Genomic DNA, 20,376 nt, shown 5'->3' with positions numbered 1-20,376 from the left:
TCCCATGACTAAGATTTCTCGGATACCCATGTCTGCAGCTAGCCTTAACCCCAAAATGCAAGCTTCATATTCAGCCATATTATTGGTGCAATAAAATCGCAATTGAGCCGTAACAGGATAGTGACGCCCTGTTTCAGAAATGATTACAGCTCCTATTCCGACTCCTTTCATGTTGGCGGCTCCATCAAAGAAAAGTTTCCAGCCAGGTTTTTCGATTTGTTCCACCTCGTCGATATGCATTGTTTCTTCATCAGGAAAATAAGTCTTCAACGGCTCATATTCCTCATCGACCGGGTTTTCGGCTAAATGATCGGCCAGTGCTTGAGCCTTCATTGCAGTTCTAGTCACATAGATGATGTCGAATTCCGTGAGCAATATCTGCCACTTTGCAAGTCTTCCCGTTGGCATAGGCTTTTGAAAAATGTATTTCAAGGGATCCAAACGAGAAATGAGGTAAGTAGTGTAGGATGACAAATAGTGTTTTAATTTTTGAGCTACCCATGTTAGGGCGCAACATGTCTTTTCCAGATGAGTATACTTAACCTCATAAGCTGTGAACTTCTTGCTAAGGTAGTAGATGGCCTGTTCTTTTCTGCCAGTGAGGTCATGCTGCCCCAATACACAACCAAATGAATTTTCCAAAACCGTCAAGTAAAGAATCAAAGGTCTTCCTGGCTCTGGCGGGACCAACACGGGTGGGTTTGATAAGTACCCTTTTATTTTATCGAACGCTTCCTGACACTCATCGGTCCATTTGACTGCAGCATCCTTTTTTAACAATTTGAAAATTGGCTCGCAGGTTGTTGTGAGCTGAGCAATAAACCTACTGATATAATTTAACCTTCCCAACAAACTCATTACTTCAGTTTTGTTTCTTGGGGGTGGCAGTTCTTGGATGGCTTTGATCTTTGATGGGTCTAGCTCGATGCCTCGTCGACTGACTATGAATCCCAGCAATTTTCCAGATGGAACTCCGAATGCGCACTTGGCAGGGTTAAGCTTGAGGTTGTACCTGCGAAGTCTTAAGAAGAACTTCCTCAAATCCCCAACGTGGTTGGTCTGATGCTTTGATTTTATGATTACATCATCCACGTATACCTCAATTTCCTTGTGTATCATATCATGAAACACTGTGGTCATTGCTCTCATATAGGTTGCTCCGGCGTTCTTCAAACCGAATGGCATTACCCTGTAGCAATAAGTTCCCCATGGTGTGATGAATGCCGTCTTTTCTGCATCTTCTTCATCCATTAGAATTTGATGATATCCGGCATAACAGTCCACGAAAGATCCTATATCATGCTTGGCACAATTGTCGATCAAGATATGGATATTGGGTAATGGGAAATTATCCTTTGGACTTGCTTTGTTGAGATTGCGATAGTCGACGCATACTCTAATTTTGCCGTCTTTCTTTGGCACAGGAACGATATTAGCTAACCAAACAGGATATCGAGTGACTCGAATGACCTTTGCTTCCAATTGTTTGGTGATTTCTTCTTTAATTCTCACACTCATATCAGGCTTGAATTTTCTCAGCCTCTGCTTGACAGGAGGCACCATTGGATCGGTGGGCAATTTGTGGACCACTAAATCAGTGCTCAAGCCCGGCATATCGTCATATGACCATGCAAAAACATCTTTGAATTCTATGAGTGCTTTAATTAAATCCTCTCGGATTTTTGGCTCGAGATGGACACTTATTTTAGTTTCTCGGACATTACTCGTGTCCCCTATATTGACATCCTCGGTATCATTCAAGTTAGGTTTGATTTTTTCCTCAAAGTGAATTAACTCTTTACTAATCTCTTCAAAAACCTCATCTTCATCATATTCTGATTCATAATCACAATATGTTTCTTGAATTAATATTTCGGAATCAGATTGATTTTTAAGACTGGGCTGAAGATTCCTCATGCATGCCATATCACTAGAGCCAGCATAAAAAGAACTGTACAAAAAAGAAGAAAAAGAAAAGAAAGCTATTAGGAATGATAATAAAAAGGAAACTGCTTTTTATTGGATAATGAAAGATAACAAGGTTTTGCACACTTCAAACCGACTGTAAGATAAACTTTGGGATTACAACCTTGAAATAACCCAAACAAACTGAAAGAAAATCAAAATAAACTACCAAGACTCCTTTCGAATTGGGATAGGAGTGGCTTCCCAATTATTGAGCTTTGTTTTCGGTCCAACGAATTGAACTTCTGCATTGCTACACTCTTCTCTGCTTTCCAACATATTCACATCACCAAACAATTTCTCGAACCTTTCAATTAATTCCTCCTCAGGATTGATCCGGGATTTAGGAATTGTTGTTACCGGGCGATTTTTAGCGCCGGTATTGACAAAAGACTTCGACAGCTGTGGTACTGGTTTTGGAAGAACCCATGCTTGGTGTTTCAACTTCCTGGCCTTTATCACGTCATTGGTGGTAGGTGTGAACCCTAAACCGAATGTTCCCCAGTTCTCGGGGAGAGATACTGGTTGTACAATTCCTTGCAAAGATAAGCCCAGACCTTTGCCGGGTATAAAGCCATTCTTCAGCATTTCATAAGCTACCATGACTGATGTAGAGGACACCTTTGGATTCGCAAGGTATTTTCCTTCTGGAATTTTCTCTACCGACACTGTGTCTGATACTTGGTATACCCATGGTCCTTGGTCAATTTCTGCTCCCTCGACTGGTACAATGGTGCTGTTGTGAGCATTTAAATTTTCTTCTCCATGCACGACTATTTCTTGATGGTCCCATTCAAACTTGACAACCTGATGTAATGTTGACGGGACTGCTTTAGCAGCATGGATCCATGGTCGACCCAACAACAAGTTGTAAGAAACAGTCATGTCCAAAACTTGGAATTCCATTGTGAATTCAACTGGCCCTATAGTTAGTTCCAACACTATGTCGCCAAATGAATCTCTACTTCCACCGTCAAATCCTCGTACGCAGATACTGTTCTTTTGAATCCTCTCCTCTTTAATTTTTAATTTGTTTAAAGTGGAGAGAGGGCATATGTTTGCACTGGACCCATTGTCGACCAATACCCGGGTTACTACGGAGTTTTCACATTTCACGGTGAGGTAAAGAGCTCTGTTGTGCTCGGTACCTTCCACAGGTAATTCATCATCAGCAAATGTAATCCTGTTCGTCTCAAAGATTCTGTTGGCTATTTTGCCCAAATGATTTACAGAGATCTTTTCAGGAACATGAGCTTCATTCAGGATTTTCATCAATGCCAGACGGTGTTCCTCTGAATGGATCAGTAATGACAACAATGAAATTTGAGCGGGGGTCTTCTTTAATTGATCCACAACAGAATAATCATGGAGCTTCATTTTTCTTAAAAACTCCTCCGCCTCTTCTTCCGTCACAGCTTTCTTCGTGGGCATTGGATTGTTTTTAGTTTTTCTCAACTCTTCGGGAGTAAAACATCTTCCCGAACGAGTCAAGCCTTGTACCTCACACACTTCTTCCTTGATTTCTTTGCCTTTGTACATTACGGTCACCCGTTCATAGTTCCATGGGATGGCTTTGTTGTTGATGATTGGCAGCTGAATTACAGGTGCAATAATAACTCGATCTGTACGTGCTCCTTCCACAATTACGACGGGTTTGTTAGCAACCCCTGGTACTATCACCTTTGTCCTCTCTTGTTTTGCGGCAACTTTGTTCGATGATCCCTCATCGACTATCATAGACGGTTCACCACCATTCTTGTTATGCTTAGACACCGGCTTCTCCTCCATTAACTGCTTACCTGGCTTGGTTTCATGAGACTTGATCATCATGACAGTTTGTGACGGCTTCTTTGTCTCCCCATCAGCTTGTATGATTTCTATCATATTAGCCTCTTGATGGGCTGGCATTGGATTTCTATTGATATTTGGAGCTTCGGGGGTTTGAACCTCGATTTTATTAGTATCAATCAGCTCTTGTATTGCATTTTTCAAATGCCAACATTTCTCTGTATCATGGCCTGGTGTACCGGAGCAATATTCACAGCTAATGGTGTAATCCAGATTCTTTGGTGGAGGATTGGGTAGCTTGGATTGTATTGGTCTCAACATGTCTAACTGTCTCAGCCTGTGGAACAGACTAGTGTAAGACTCTCCCAATGGAGTGTAAGTTTTCTTTTTCTGTTCCCTTTCTCCCCTGAATGCTGGTCTAGGCCTGAAACCTGGTCCGGGATAAGCTCGGGGGTAGGTATTTGGTGTGACAGGAGCACGCCAATTGGTGTGAACAGGTGGCTGATTGTATGCTTGAGCGTGGTTAATGGCGAAATGAGGCTCTGAAGGGTGATAGTAATGTTGGGATGAATCATGGTGGTAAGCTGATTGGCGAGGTCGTTGCTGATTATAGTAAAGCGGTGAACCCCTGGGTCCTGGCCAAATTCCTGAATCAACTACGGTTGCTTCCTCCCTCTTCTTTCTTCCGATTCCTCCTACCCCGCCTTGAATAGCTTGAGTAGTTGCCTTAATTGCTGAATAGCTCATGATTTTGTTTGTCTTGAGGCCTTCTTCTACCATACCTCCCATCTTCACTACCTCGTTGAATGATTTTCCAACCGCTGAAACCAAGTGGGCGTAGTAAGTTGGTTCCAAGGCTTGGAGGAAGTAGTCTACCATTTCGCTCTCCTTCATAGGAGGATCCACTCTTGCCGCCTGTTCTCTCCACCGAAAACCATACTCTCTGAAACTTTCATTGTGTTTCTTCTCAAATTTGGTCAAAGATAATCGATCTGGGATGATTTCCAGATTGTATTGGAAATGGTATGCGAATGCCTGTGCCAGGTCATCCCAGGTGTACCATCTTCCATGGTCTTGGCGTGTATACCACTCCAAAGCTGATCCGCTTAGACTTTGACTGAAGTAAGCCATCAATAATTCATCCTTTCCCCCAGCTCCTCGCATCTTGCTACAGAAACCCCTTAAGTGGGCTACTGGGTCGCCGTGCCCGCTGTATAGGTCAAATTTGGGCATCTTGAAGCCAAATGGCAATTGTACATTAGGGAATAAGCATAAATCTTTGTAGGCTACACTGACTTGCCCACCTAATCCTCGCATGTCTCGGAACGACTGTTCTAGACTTTTGACCTTCCTGAACATCTCTTCTTGTTCAGCATTTTTGGCTGGCTTGTTAATTTCGGTTGGGAGATCAAACTGAGGAGCAGGTGAATTGATTTCGGAGGCTTTGAAGGTGGGCTCCGGGGGGTAATATTGGTTGTCTTGGGCCTGAAATGTAGGCTCACTAGGAGATTTGTGAAATGTAGCAGGGGGAGGTGCTACAAAAACAGGAGTCATAGGTGGAGGAAGGTACGGAACTGGTTTTGGAGGTGGAGACTGTGGTGTCTGAGAGGTGGTGCCTCGGTAGTGCTGATAAATGGGGAAACTTGGGGATAATTCAGTGGTGATATTATCCTGAGTTTGGATTATTGATGGAGCAGGGTTATTTGGGTAAGATGGGGGCAACTGTCCTGTAGACCAAGCTTGATACATTTCTGCCATTTGCTGCTTGAGCTTAAGCATTTCTTCTTTCATTTTCCCGACATCCATCTCTTCTATCTCCATACTTGTGTCAACATCTGGGATAGACATACTTTCGGGTATTGGTCCTTTTGATCTTGTGTGATAGTGATAATATGCCAGTATACTCTTTAGAGAAACTAACTGGTTGAATTCTGAAAATGAACAAACTTGTTAGTTTCGAGAGTTTAACACATATATAATCACACGTTGAGATGCAATGCTCCTAGACAAATAATCCCTTTCTATTATGCATTCGCTCGGTTGCTTGTATCGTCCCAGCTTTTGAAATTTTTTATTGTTATTCACTTTTATTTATTACAGATATCTTTATCGTGGTGGTCGACTCTTAGAGATTGCCTATGTATTATGTCAAACATGAATCAGACCTTGCGTAGTTCGGACCAAAGTCAATCATGTTTATTTATTACACAAAGATGGAATTACATTCGAAAACTTTAAGAAAATAGCTTGAAACACACACACTTAAATCAGAATAAAAGATACAATTCATAACATCTCACAAAATGCCCCACTTTCCACTTTTGTTCTCTAATATTGGATTATCTGCTCAATGTGGGGCTTGACCTGGATGGCCTCCCAGCGTACGATACATCCTTTCCAACTCTATTGCTAGATGACGAGCAAAAGTGGGCGCATGCTCTGTAAACCTTTCATAATCCATTCCTTGGCAGTTTACATAACTTTGAGATGTGAAGACTGCCAAGTCGTGGACTTGTGCCCTGAAACCTTGGAGACGTTGGTCTTGGTCTTGCAATTGCTGCTGACGAGTGGTGGCTATGTCTCTGACACGGTTTTCACGATCTAAAGCTGATTCTAATAGAGCTCGGAGTCTGGCCTGCTCTAATATTGCTTGTGATCTTTCCCTGTCGAGGTCTGCTTGTTGGTATTCTCTGTTGCATCTTCTTGCCTCTTCTAGTTGTGCACGAAGCTGGTCTTCTGATCGCATCCAATAGTCTTTTTCCTTCTTGAATTGAGCCTTGTCTTTTTCGGATTGCCTATCCTGGCGTTCCTTGTTAGATCTGGCTTCTTCATTTAATTGTTGGATCCTTTCTTTTGCTTTGCTCAATGCCCTTTCGTTTTCTGCAAGAATGGAGTCAAAATCTTGCATTTTTTCGAAGAGATTGGCGATGGTTTTTTGATCTTTCCAGCTTCTCTTTGGCGTTTCAGAGACTCTTTTCATTTTTTGGAATCTAGCATGAAGATTTTCATTCTCACAAGCTAGACTCTTTTTCTCGCCTTTGGCTTCTTGTTCTTGCAAATCTTTCTCCAAACTGAGGCTTCTTAGATTTTCTTTTAGGGCATGGATAGTGGCTTTGTACCCTTTTTCTTTTTCTCCCCAGATTAACCGTTCTTGGATTTTATCATTGAAATTTTGAACATGGGGTCTTTTTGTTGGCCTTTTTAGCTCAGGTTCCGGTGCATCATCCACGCGGGACCGCTTTTCGAACCACCTTGCATATCCAGGATTTATCTCACCCTTGGTAGCGTCTAGGACTTGAGTATCACTTTTCAAGTATCGGCACCCATTCCACATCTGCTGAAGTAGAGCTTCGGGAATAGTGGCTTCTGGGTGTAATTCGATTACTTGCATACTCAAATCTTCCTCATCAGGAACTATTTGATATCTCCCTAGTTGCCTTAAGACTCTTAGTGGTGCATATGGCTGAATGCTTCTCAATCCCAATAGTAGTAGATAACTATTTGAGGTTGACATATGTATTACTTCTCTCATCGGGAGCCATCCCAGAGTCCATTCAATTTGATTTGCCGTTAAAGCCTTTAGATGAGATACCCATGCTTCTATCCCTTCTGGAGCTTGGTAATTTTTTGTTCTTTCCTCATAGCTCTCGATGCAATTAGCTCTGTTCGACCCATACTGTATGATCTTGGGTTGTTGTTGGAGATGTTCAATCACCCACATTTGCAACAAAATTTTGCATCCTTCGAAAACCTTCGCCCCTGATTTGCATAAAGTCAAAGCCCGATAAATATCTGACAGAATGATGGGGACAAGGGTGTGATTTTCTTTAGTGGTGAGGATTTGCACAATTTTTGCGGTGCGAATATCAATTGTTCGCTCTTTATTTGGGAAGACCATGACTCCTAGAAAAGCCACCATGAAAGCAAATCGTCGGTGTATCTGCCAAGTGTCTTTGTTTTGCTTATTAGTAAGGCCTTTCTCATGAATTTCGAACCCATCTGACTTTCCAAATCTGGAATACAAAAAGTTGAAGGAACAACATCCATTGATGACATTGCTTTTCCTGATTTGACTGCTGATGTTCAGAAGACCGAAGAATCGATGTATTGAAGGAGCCTTTGTGAATATCAAGCTTTGATTTCTTAAACTTCCGTCAAAACCAACATAGCCAGCTACCTCCTCTAATGTAGGAGTAAGCTCGAAGTCAGAGAAACGGAAAACATTGTGAACAGGGTCCCAGAAAGTTACTAATGCCGTAATCAGATCATCCCGAGGCTCAACTTTCATAATGTCCGTGAGATTTCCCAAATGCTTGACGACCCATTTTTGACCGTCTTCGCCCAAATCATACCACCACATTTGAAGCTGACATAGAAATTCCTCCGTACTTGTGGATGAGGGGCTTTGTGTGGTGCTCATTTTGTATCTGAAATTTAATTTTAATAAAGTCAAAATTTATACTAAAATTTATTTTCGATTTTTTTTTTTATTAAATATTTTTATTTCAAAATTTAAAACTATTTTTTTTTTCGAAAATTTTAAAACAACCCATTTTATTCCTTGCTTCTTACCATGATTTTATTTAAGCTGGTCAACAAGCATGTTTGAGGCAAATGAATGCACAAGTAGCAAGTAGGATGCATCATGATGGTCTTTTAATTTTGGGTTCACCTGTCCTAGACAGACCCAACCCCTGTGTTGAGTCTCCAAGGGCAAATGCATATGATGCAAATATTCGTTCCTACTAGGGATCCGGTACATGGCTGAGTTATTCTAAGTGTAAAACCTTAGGTTGATTGTTCTAAACCTGGCTTACCCAAACGGACAGTTTGAGCCGAAGCGGGGGCAATGTACCGGGAGCACGAAAGTCTGCCCGGCCTAGTTACTTGTCCCAACTCCGTCTTATTTGGTATGACTTTAACAGAAAGGTGGGTCACGCGCACGTGTACACCATAAATTCAGAAGACTCAGAAAGAAGGGGGTTTCGTAGCAGTTGTATATATTCACAATTCAAATAATATTAAAGCGGTAAAAAAAAACATTTAGCATATTAGCATATAAACAGTTGAAAATTATATAGTAAGTAAAGCCAATAAAACAGATATTTTAAGCTCGAATTCTTTAAACCCTGAACCAATGGTTCTGGGTTAAGATACCAATATTATCCCCAGCAGAGTCGCCAGAGCTGTCGCACCTCCTTTTTGCCGCGCCCGCGGGGCGCGTGGGGAGTTTTCTCCAATTAAAGGACAGTCGAAACGGGATTTGTTTATTTGTTTCAGAGTCGCCACCTGGGAATTTTGAGGCGTCCCAAGTCACCAATTATAATCCCTGAATCGAGGAGAATATGACTCTGTTTATTTTTTCTGCGAACCAAAAATCCTGAGTAAGGAATTCTGTTAATCCGGAAGAAGGTGTTAGGCATTTCCGAATTCCGTGGTTCTAGCACGGTCGCTTAACTGTTTTTATTATTGGCTTAATCATCTTGAATTTTATTAAATATATTTATGTTATCTGATTTTACTACCGCTTATACTTATCGTGATTAAGGACCCTTCTTCGAATCGAATTACGCGTACGTATATTCGTGTTACAAATTTAAAATGCGGAATTGTGTCACGCGTACGTGTACACAATAATTTTTTGATAATATTTTAAACAATCATTTTTTCGAGATTGTGTTTAATCAAGGATATTTATTTTTATTGAATAGTGAACCGTACATCTCGGGTTTTTATGAAATTGATTTAACGCCTTTGGAAAAATCTTTTATTAAATATTTGCTCGAAATTGCGCGTACGCATAATCCGAATTTTTGCTTTTAAAAATATAATCAGGGTACGCGAACGTATCCCTAATTGCGCAAAATATTTATAAATATATTAGGGATTTTTCCACAAATTGTTTATTATATTATGAGAAATCTTCATTTAAAATACTCTTAATTCTTTAAAAAAATTCACAATTTATTGATTGTCGCCCATTGATTATAATTTCGCGTATGAATTACATTCCTCCAAACTATTCGAATTTAAAGAAAAGAATAAACATATGATTAACACTATTTTTAGTAAATACAACATATGTATACTAAAATGTGAATAACGTATGAAACTAAAAAAATTCAATTCTTGAAAGGAAATGATATTTTCGAAGAGTTCTCAATATTCTTTTTGCAACGAATGCTATTTACACTCTTAAACTTGTTATACATTATAAATCTAATCTCTTTCTACATTGCTTGTTCTTAATTTGATAGGCCTAATTATTTTTGATTAATTGCTATTGATTGAATTCGAAATATACTTAATCAACCCAATTTTTATTCTCAACCTATACGAGTTATTTGGCCGACATAAAAAAAATTGTTGACTTAAGAAGGCAATATCACATATAACATGAATATACCCCTACACCATTCACCATATGCCAATATCGTGAATATAACAGATTTTATCGATGCATCTTTCGGCTATTGAACATGAACATTATTATGCTAAATATGAACAAGACACAATCAATACTATCTTAGCCTTAAAAATTAGATGTTTAACAACATAAACTAGTAATGCTGTTATCTTGAAATTTCCATACTAGTCTATACTAGCAATTTTAAGAGATGCGATTAATGGCCAGTTTTCTGCCATGTTCCCTATTTTGATGATTAAAATACAACTTATACTGACTGAAAATTCGAAATAAATAACTTTGTTACAATATTTATACAAAAACTTCAAAAGGAAATAATTAGCTAATAGTTATCGTATCAAGCATATTGTCATATTAACCTACACGAAACAAAACAGAAGTTTGAACTACTGAATTTAAACACGTGGAAGACAAAAATTATAATTCTCAAACTTCATCTATTCATCATGTTGGTGCTTTTCACCACATGATTTTAAAAGACATGTACCTGGAAAACGAAGGCAGAAGGAGAAAATTTCAGCAGTAGCGGCAGTAACAAAATCAGCAGAATACCAGTTTTTTCACAGATTTGAGCAATAATAAGACCCGAGGAACCCAGATGAATAGTGACAAAAACTTGAGAAAAATTTCAGATTTGAACAGAACAATATTCACAAGCAAACAATGGACAGATTCTAGAAAAATAACATTTTTCAGATTTCAGTTTCTTTCCTCTATCTGTTTCAAATTCCTATTTCTGATTTTTCTGTTTCTGCTTTTGTATCTGCTTCAGATTGCTATTTCTTTTTCTGTTTTCTTCCTCTCTTTCCTTTTCTTAAAAAAAATCGCAGTCCTTAAAATCTGAGTAAATTTCCCTTTTCAAATCTGATTTCTTCTCTTAAAATCTCTTCAAGTCTCTCCAACTCTCCTAAAACTGATCTTAAAAAAAACTGACTGCCCTCTATTATGAAAAGCTGATTTCCCTCTCTTCTAAAAACTGATCTTTTTCTGTCTGTCCAGCTCCTGTATTTATACAGGGCTGGTTGCACCCTTTTAGTGCTGGATGGACCCTGTATCCCTTTAAAAAATTAGAAAGTTTCCATTAAAAACTACTTTTTAATACTTTTATGATCCTAACATGATTTTCAGCAGCCCCATTATCCCTTGTTCCCCATTAGTATTATTAACTAATAGCAACTAACATTACATTATAATATATTAGTACTAACACCCTGTTTTTACTGTTTCATTCCCATAAGTGCCCCTGAAATCTTAATGTTATTACTGAAAAATCAGAACCTTCAGCAAAACATATTCTAAAATCTGTACAGACTCAGTTATCTTTCTAATTTACAGCTAAATCAATCCTATTAACCTCATAAACACAATTGTATTTGACCAACTTTTGTAAACTGGAATTCAAACTGGACATTACAACACTGAATTCAGAACTAACATCATAACAGCATATTTCTGAAATTATCAAAATCATTCAGACTGGACTTAACGTTAAACCAAAATCAAACACACACAGGATCACTGTCAATACTGACAATGCCCTGAAACTTTTAATGTTCAGACAATAATATATACAACATACATTTGAATTCACTGATTCACAGACAATCATGATTTAATTGACGAGCATTAATCAATTGACTATTTACAACATTTGTCAATAATTAGTCCAAACAATAGAATCAGACTGTTTCAGTCAACATTTTTAGAAACGAAAAATTCGTAATATAACTAATCGACGAACTTAATCGAGTCGATTACACACATTGTAAACAATCACAAACAATAGAAACTATTCACATTCGGATCAAGTAAATAGGTAGGAGACAGAAATGACAGAATTGATCAAAACGAATATGAAAAACTAAAAAAAAACTATTAAAACAGACAACAATACACGTAGAATACACAAAAGAAATAGAAAAAATACCTCTGAATCTTCACTCGAACTCAACTTGGATTTGGACCTTTTTGTTTGAAACTAAACTGACCTTAGTCGAAGTATTTTCCACTGAAAATACTTCGACTAAGGTCGATTAAACCTCAATCTTCATTTAATAGGCACAGAATCCGGAAGTTTGGTATTTTTTAGGGTTCTTAAAAACTCGATTTGGGATTTAACCATTTCTGGTCAGATTCGAGAAGAACCAAAGATATTCTAGGCACGAGGGAGGCCAGGAGGGTAACTGGTGTGAGTTTGAAACAGATCTGGGTAAATTTTTGTTTGGTCCGAATCTTCAAAAGAAGATTCGAGAAGTTCCGAACGGATTCGAACCTAACAACCAACAGATCCATACTCAGGATGACTAGGGGAAGCCATGGTGTTAATTTGGGGCTGATTGGTTTAAATCAAGTTTTCAGGCCAACCTTCGATTTAAGATTCGAAGAGTTGTGGCCTGATTTGAAGGAAACTAAGGTTGGATTTGTGTAGGGGAGGTTCAGGAGGTCCTAGGGTGTTAAGTTGGTGACCGGCGACGTTGATGTCGCCGGATTTCAGGCGAAGGGGAATAGGGGCGGCTAGGGTTAGGGGTCTGTTTAGAACGATGATGAACAGGAGCGGAGAGGGGGGGTGTTCAGTTAGGGGCTGGGTAAGGTTTGGGATTTATATAGGGGTAGGGTGGATTGGTATCGTCCGTTGGATCAATTAGAATGGAGGTCTAGGATCTATTCACTTAACCAAACGGTGTCGTTTGGTTTAAGTTAGGGGGACGGGTTGAACCGGGGCAGTGGGTCGGGTAAGGGTCTTGGGTTAGGGTGATGAGATCTTGGCCGTTGGTTGTATTTAATCCAACGGCCGTCGTTTGGTCTCAGCTTGGGACTGGGTCAGACTTGGCTGTTTGGATTGGGCTGTGGGGGGGATTTAACGTTTTGGGCCTGGATTTTAATCCAGGTCCAATTTTGTATAACTTGTGCTATATTTTTTATTTTTATTTTTTTTTTCAATTAATTCATTTTCTAATTTAATTTAAAAAAAAAAATTATAAAACCATTTTAACTTCACAAAATATATTAATTACTCTATAACCATTATTTAACACATAGACAAAAACATCAATCACACAGTGAAACATTTAAAATAGAACCAATGCGTATTTTTTTGCGATTTTATTTAAATTATCTCTTAAATGCACAATTAAATCCTATATGCATGCAATATGTATTTTACTTTATTTTTATTTTATTATGACAAATATAAACATTTACGGACATAATACAAATATTTAACACCACGCAAATTCACAATTACACAGTAAAAGAAATTTATTTTATTTTTTGATTTATTTTGGAGTAGTTTTTCGTAAGGCAAAAAATTACGTGCTCACAGTCACATTATTATATTTAATCCCAATGGGACCAACAAAACATTTTCATATTTTCTGGGCATACTGGCCATCACAAAAGAGATGTTCAACTGTTTCACTTCTGTTGCTTAGAGTAGGGCCTATGCAACATGAGCAAATAGAAGGAAGATTGATACCAAATATGGAGTTTTTATCATCAGTAGATAGTTTGTCATGCATTGCTCTCCATTTTAAGAAAGACATTTTGAAAGGAATATCCCTATGCCAAATTCTTGAGTCAAATTGATTAACCTGTCTTTTACGTCTGAGTATGTTTCAAGCTGTAGAAATAGAGAATTTACCAGAATTGGAGCATGTCCAGTGAGGGGTGTCATCAGTATCATCATCTAGAATTATGTGTAATTGGGATACATGAAGTTTTATCTGATCAGGATGTTGAACATGGAAATAAGACCAGTTCCACTGACCATCATTATAGATCTCCTTGATCATGATATTTTGTTGAATTAAGTCATCCTCAATCATCTTGTATACGGGGTCAATGGGTGGCCAATTATCAAACCAAAAATTGATATTCTATTTACCAACATTCCACAAAATATTCTGATCCACTTAGTCTTTTAAGTTACACATGAATTTCCAACAATGGGATTGACTAATAGACCAAGGGATTGTAATAGGGTGAGAGTTACGGCAGTACTTTGCTCTCATAAATAAGGACCATAAAGAATTATTGGTTCTTAGTTTTCACCATTTTTTGGTAGTGAAAGCCAAGCAAATATCCTCTAGCCTTCTGAAGTTTGCTCCCCCTTCTTCATATGGGAAGCAGAGATTGTGCCAAGAGACCTAATGGTGTCCCCCCCCCCTCCTCTGCTCCAGACCAGAAGAATCTATTAATATATTCCTCAATCATGGATATAGTACCTTTGGAAGGATTGACAGCAGCCAATGTGTGAATGTTAAGAGCAAGAAGGACATATCTAGTAAGAGTAGCTCTTCCTCCAAAAGATAAGAATTTCAAATGCTACCCTCTGATTCTATTGATCACCTTGTTCACCATATCAGAATAAAAGGATAATTTCTTCCTTCTTGTATGAAGGGGACACCCTAGATACTTCATAGGAAAATGATCACATCTCTTCCCAAGATTCTGCAAACCCTTGTAGTGGTTGTTTGGATTGTGCCAGGGGACATAGTGAAGCAACATTTGCTTTTATTTCTCAACTGAACAGAGACCTTTTCTTATTGAGCTAAGGTCTTCAGAGTAAGTTGAAGAGAGTAATTCATACTGCTGCAAGAAATAATAGTGTTATCAGCAAAAGATAGGTTGTTGATATTAGGCCCCCATCCATTCATATAAAATCCTCTAGATCTACTGTTAGAATGAAGATTGTTAAGCATTTGACAGAGAAGTTCAGCAGTTAAAATAAAAAGAGAGGGGGCAGAGGATCTCCCTAGCTGAGAACTCTTCCAGATTTAAAAAAAAACTGCTTGCTACCATTAACAAGACGAGAGTACCAGTTATTAGAGATAAATCTGTATATAAGATCAATCCATTCTTCTGTGAATCCAAGTTGCCTAAGTATAAAATACAAAAAGGCCATGAAACTCTGTCATAAGCCTTGGCCATGTCTAGTTTAATAACCACATTGGCTCCTTTCCTTGGCTTTCCAATGTCATCGATGATTTCTTGTGCCAGCAGTATGTTTTCAGTAATGGCTCTGCCTTTAACAAAAACACTTTGATTTTGAGTGATAATTCTAGTAAGATTTCTACTTATCCTGGAATTAATCACCTTGACAATAATTTTGGTTGAGACATTACATAAATTGATAGGTCTAATGTCAGAAAAACTCTGTGGTGCTTCAACTTTAGCGATCATTACTATACAAGTATCCAAAAAAAATTAGGAAGAATGGCTTCCTGGAAAAACGATACTACTTCTTTATGGAGGTCTTTTGCAATAATGCTCCAGCATATTTGGTAGAACCTACCAGTCAAGCCATCAGGACCAGGAGAGCTATCTTGATCAATAGAAAGAATAGAATCCTTAACTTCCTAGAGGGTAGGGATAGTAGTTAATGCAGTATTATCTTCATCTGACACTATTTTGTTAACATTCAGTACCCTGGTGTTCTCCTAAACTTCTTCAGCAGTGAACAAGTGCTTAAAATATTTGAGGGCAGCATCAGTAACATCTTTTGTACCTTCCACCCAATTATCCTCTATATTTTTGATCTTCTGAATCATTAGTCTCTTTCTCTTGTTTTTAATGATACCATGAAAGAAAGTTGTATTGGCACCTCCCTCTTTTAACCATTTGACTCTAGCCTTCTGACTTTATACATGTATTAATCTATGGGAGAATGACACAGTTACCCACAAAAATAAAACTATTTACCCTTGTCTGCCCATTTGTTTCTCTACCGACCAAACTAATTGCATTTCCTACCCATAGTAGTTTTTGTGGAATTTTTTTTCTTTATTCTCCAATTCTTTTTTTTCTATGCTTCTTTTTTTTCTATGTACCAATTAGATATAGCTAATACAACCAAAAAATATTAACTAACATATGATACCAGTATAGTATATAGTTATACCAACATGGTATGCAATCGTACACAAAGAGTTAAAAAAAATTCTTGTTTTGAAATTCAAAATAATCACAAACTCAACAAACCCAATTTATGAGTTTCAAAGTCAAGCTCCTCCAATGGCAGATTAATATTTTGCAGAAGTCAGAAGTCTTGGAATTCAAGTCATAGAATAAATCAAAAGGAAAAAAAGATTTTTATTTTCAATTTGCCCCTCATGCTGGGTAAAAAAAATATAAAACAAATTAAAAGGGAAAAGGCAAGTGAATTTACGAGTAATAAGTATACTATTATGGTATATTATATACTATTATGGTATATTGTATACTATTACAACATATTGTTACAGTATATTGCATATTATTACAGTATACTACAACAATATATTGTATACTATAATAGTATACTGAACTATATACTCCTATAGTATATTATATACTGTAGCGGTATACTGTTAGGTAACTGTTCTTTTTCGATTATTATAATATATCGTTGCAGTATATCGTAAACTATAATAGTATATTGTTGCATAGCTATATACTCCTACAACATATTGTATACCATAGCGGTATAGTATTGGGTAGTTGTGTTCTTTGATTTTCAACTGAAAATTTCGATCTCAATAACCTCAAATCAGCTCCAAATATCAAATTTCAGTATGACTTCCAGAAGGTACTATAAAAAATATTTAACAGCACCCACTTTGAATCAATCAAGAAATCTTCAAAATAAAAATTTTAAATTCAAGAGTTCCAAGCCCAACAATGATGAATATTCAAATACACATAAAAATTCAGATCCGGGAAGCTTACTTGAAGGTACTATAATTAATATTTTATAGCACCCATATCGAATCAATGGTGGATCTTCATATACACACAAAAATCAGAGCTGGAAAACTTAATATATAACTGCAACAACACATGAGTTCAGAAATACAAATAAATACAAAAAAAATACTAATATAGAAAGAGGATTTTGGAGTGTAACTCATGTACAATAATATTGAAGATAGAAACAAAATCTGAAGAAAAATTCACAAGTCAAATCAGTAACTGATGTGTGAAATATGATTTTTCATGATTTGGCTATGTGATTTTTGAAATGAAAGAAATCGTTGGGTGAAATAGCGTTAACTGAGGCATTAAATAAGGGGAATAAGCTAATGCATGGGTCGGGTAAATAGTTTGGGTCGCATGAGTAAGAGAAGTAAATAATTTGGATCTAGGCATTAAAGAGTAAATAATTTAAAATTAATAAGTATAAAGTGAGATATTGTCAATCTATTAAGAGAGTTCTAACATGACTTGGAGGACCGGTCCTATTTATGTGACGAAATAGGGAAATGACTTATGGGGTGAAAGTTCAACCAAAAAAAATTCTCGGCCTTCTAAAATGTGTTAAAGATATTCTCAACTGCCTCCAAAAAAAAAATCTAGAGGGAGAAAATAAAAATTGCATAACTTATCCAATTTTTAGTTGGTCATATGAAAAAAAATGCTAATTTAACTAATTCACGTTTGATTAAATAGTATTCACATTAACTTATGCGATAATATACATATTATAATGTAAAATATAAGGCTGTGTGTATTTGACAATATGTGAATAAAGTATATTGTGAAGAGTTCTTTTTAAGAAGTAATCTCTACATAATATTCTAGGTATTATTACTATATACCATAATAGTTCACCACATAACAGATCTTGCATCATACTGTATTTATTTCACAACAATCTATCTAACACATATTAATCGCATAAATAATGTTGTACAATAACTAAGGCATATCTAGTAGGTTAAAAAAGTATTTTATCGGCATTGACACATCAATACCATATTAATTTTTTATAGTGAAGTGATTTAAAGAAGCGGTAATATTATTAATTGATAATGATTAAAAATATATTATCACTAATCTAATGATGCTGCGTATATATAGCAGTGCAATTAAACAAATAGTAACAAAAGGAATCTGATAGGTCAAAAATGAAGAAAAAAGGAAAAATTGCGTGGTTTTTACGCCAAGGGCACAGCAGGCACCAACTATAAATAGCTAAAGAACAATCAAATTGATAGTCCTATAATCTTCTTTTGGTATAGAGTACAAGAGGGAGAAAAATGTCGCAAACAGAGGAAGATAAGAAGCCAAGTGGAGATCAAGCTGCACATATCAATCTCAAAGTCAAAGGCCAGGTCTGTGCTTTCTTTCGATTAGGGTTTGGTTTGTACTTTTTTTTATTTTATGTTATAAGTAAAATTTAGTGTTTATTTTGAGAATAATCATGTCCCATTGCCTTGTTGTTTATATGACTGCTTGATTTATTCGGTATTCTATATAACTGCTTTTTTATATGATCATATGTTCAGCTGGTTTTTCTGTGTATTTTTTATTTTATTTTTGGATTGTTAGAGAACTTGAACTAAGAGGATGTTTCGATTGGCTTTTAAGCTGGCCAAATCAGCTTTTAAGCTCTTTTTAGCCTTTTTCACTGTTTGTCAAAGTTATAAAGTGCTTAATATAAGCCAAAAGCAATAACCCCAACTTATTGCTTTTTGGTTAAAAACTATTTATGGTGAAAAGCTACTTGATTTATGTCAACCCAAACGGGCTCTAAGTCATTTTATTAGAACCAAATTAACTTGAATCCAGTAGAAAGTTTGTGCTACTGAATGAACCGTTTCTACTGGATACCATCAAGAGGGTAAGAGAGGAGGAGCCGATCAAATTCTTTCGGAGTTCTTCCCCGCTGACGTTTAAGCTCTCAAGGACTCGGATTAGTCAACAGGAATGAAATCTAAGAAAGCTAGTAGCTCGACCGAGGAGGTCTCTGAATTTTGTTATTAGTACGAGTGGATGTTATGATTAGTCTGGACGTAAAAGCGTGCATCTGCAAAGAGTTGTTACTGAGGCTTATTTTGAAAACACTATATATTCAATACTTTACCTATTGGTGTTTTGAGGTTGAAACAGCCTTCCTCTGCGTCAACATAAATATATTTTATCAAGAAAAATAAGGAACAACTATTTTTTTAAGTTGTAGTTGTTTCATAGATGGTGAAGGCATCACTTTGCTTTCTGTACTTGTGATATTGGGTTGTTAAGTTTTGACTGCATACCCGTTTCTTCTGTATTAAACCATGATACCAGGTCTAAGCTTAATAGATGGTGTTTGCGAAGGATCACCACAGCGTGATGCCATAATCATCAGTTGTAAACTTTGGTTGTACTTGCATAAATTTCCAGCATCAATTGGTGGCTAGACATCTTCCCTTAGTTGTATCTGTGTTACCATGTTAAATTCTCTGTATGATATCATAGCAAGTAGGTCCACCTGGGAGTGGGAGATGATTGTTTGTGCTGTATATGCTATATGGTGTCATCTGTGTCAATAACCCGGATTGGAAACCTACTTTCTCCTTTGGCTTCAGTTTGTGCTTTGTTTGCTTGCTGATAAAATATTATTGAGAAATGTGATATCCCGAGTGATTGATTTTGATATGCTTAATTTGCTTCTTGGATAGAGAAACATGATATCAATTGTGGTTGATCCCAATGCGCAGCTGATTAAACAATCAATAGTGGATATTCTATTTCCTTCCCATCATTATGGTGATGTGCTGCCCATGAAATAGAAGTGGCCTCTTAACTGCTATAACAAATAGGATATGAGAGAATTACAGATTTGGTTCTTTTATTGGTTGCAGGATGGGAATGAAGTCTTCTTTAGGATCAAAAGAAGCACCCAGCTAAAGAAGCTGATGAATGCATATTGCGACCGGCAGTCGGTGGATTTCAACTCAATTGCATTCTTGTTTGATGGTCGTCGTCTCCGAGCAGAGCAGACTCCAGATGAGGTATCTCTCTCCCTCTGTCATACTCTCTCGGATCATGTTCGCACACTAATAAGTCAAAGTAAGGAGCAAATAGGACATGAAAATCTCATGTTTGTTTGCTCTTGTGTTTTGTTCTCGTACAATTAACTTTCTTGTTTTTTAACAAATTTTCTTCCTTGCTTTAGCTGGAGATGGAGGATGGTGATGAAATTGACGCAATGCTGCATCAAACTGGAGGCTCAACTGTTTGAGTGATCTCTTTTGCTTATGTACAGACTGTGTTTCTAGGTGGTAGACTTTAATGAATGTAGCTTATGCTACTTTAGGACCTGTAGGCTCATAGATGAGCTTCGTGATTTTTGCTTATGTCGGACCAGCTTTTATAAACATAATCATTACTCACTGTTGCAAGAAGATCATTAGTTGCTTCTTGCCGTGAAATTAAAGTACTTCTTGTTCTATCTA

At 37.2% G+C, this 20,376-nt stretch overlaps 1 protein-coding gene across 1 annotated transcript; it reads left to right on the top strand.

Annotated features, from left to right (window-relative positions):
• The first annotated feature begins 18,089 nt into the window (after positions 1–18,089).
• On the top strand, positions 18,090–20,376 carry LOC104247880 (small ubiquitin-related modifier 2). Its single transcript, XM_009804018.2, has 3 exons — positions 18,090–18,270; positions 19,783–19,932; positions 20,097–20,376. Exons 1-3 carry the CDS (start codon positions 18,196–18,198, stop codon positions 20,160–20,162), a joined length of 291 nt encoding a protein of 96 aa, XP_009802320.1. The 5' UTR covers positions 18,090–18,195; the 3' UTR covers positions 20,163–20,376.

Source organism: Nicotiana sylvestris, chromosome 7 (genome assembly GCF_000393655.2).
Source record: "Nicotiana sylvestris chromosome 7, ASM39365v2, whole genome shotgun sequence".
Classification (NCBI taxonomy): Eukaryota; Viridiplantae; Streptophyta; class Magnoliopsida; order Solanales; family Solanaceae; genus Nicotiana; species Nicotiana sylvestris.
Note: the sequence above shows the minus strand (reverse complement) of the source record. Positions and strands in the feature narration are given on the sequence as shown.

Excerpts from the sequence above, each read along its gene's own strand:
- LOC104247880 (XM_009804018.2), top strand. The coding sequence starts at position 18,196 with ATGTCGCAAACAGAGGAAGATAAGAAGCCAAGTGGAGATCAAGCTGCA. Across the intron at positions 18,271-19,782 it reads ATCTCAAAGTCAAAGGCCAG|GATGGGAATGAAGTCTTCTT; the intron begins GTCTGTGCTTTC and ends TATTGGTTGCAG. Across the intron at positions 19,933-20,096 it reads CAGAGCAGACTCCAGATGAG|CTGGAGATGGAGGATGGTGA; the intron begins GTATCTCTCTCC and ends TCCTTGCTTTAG.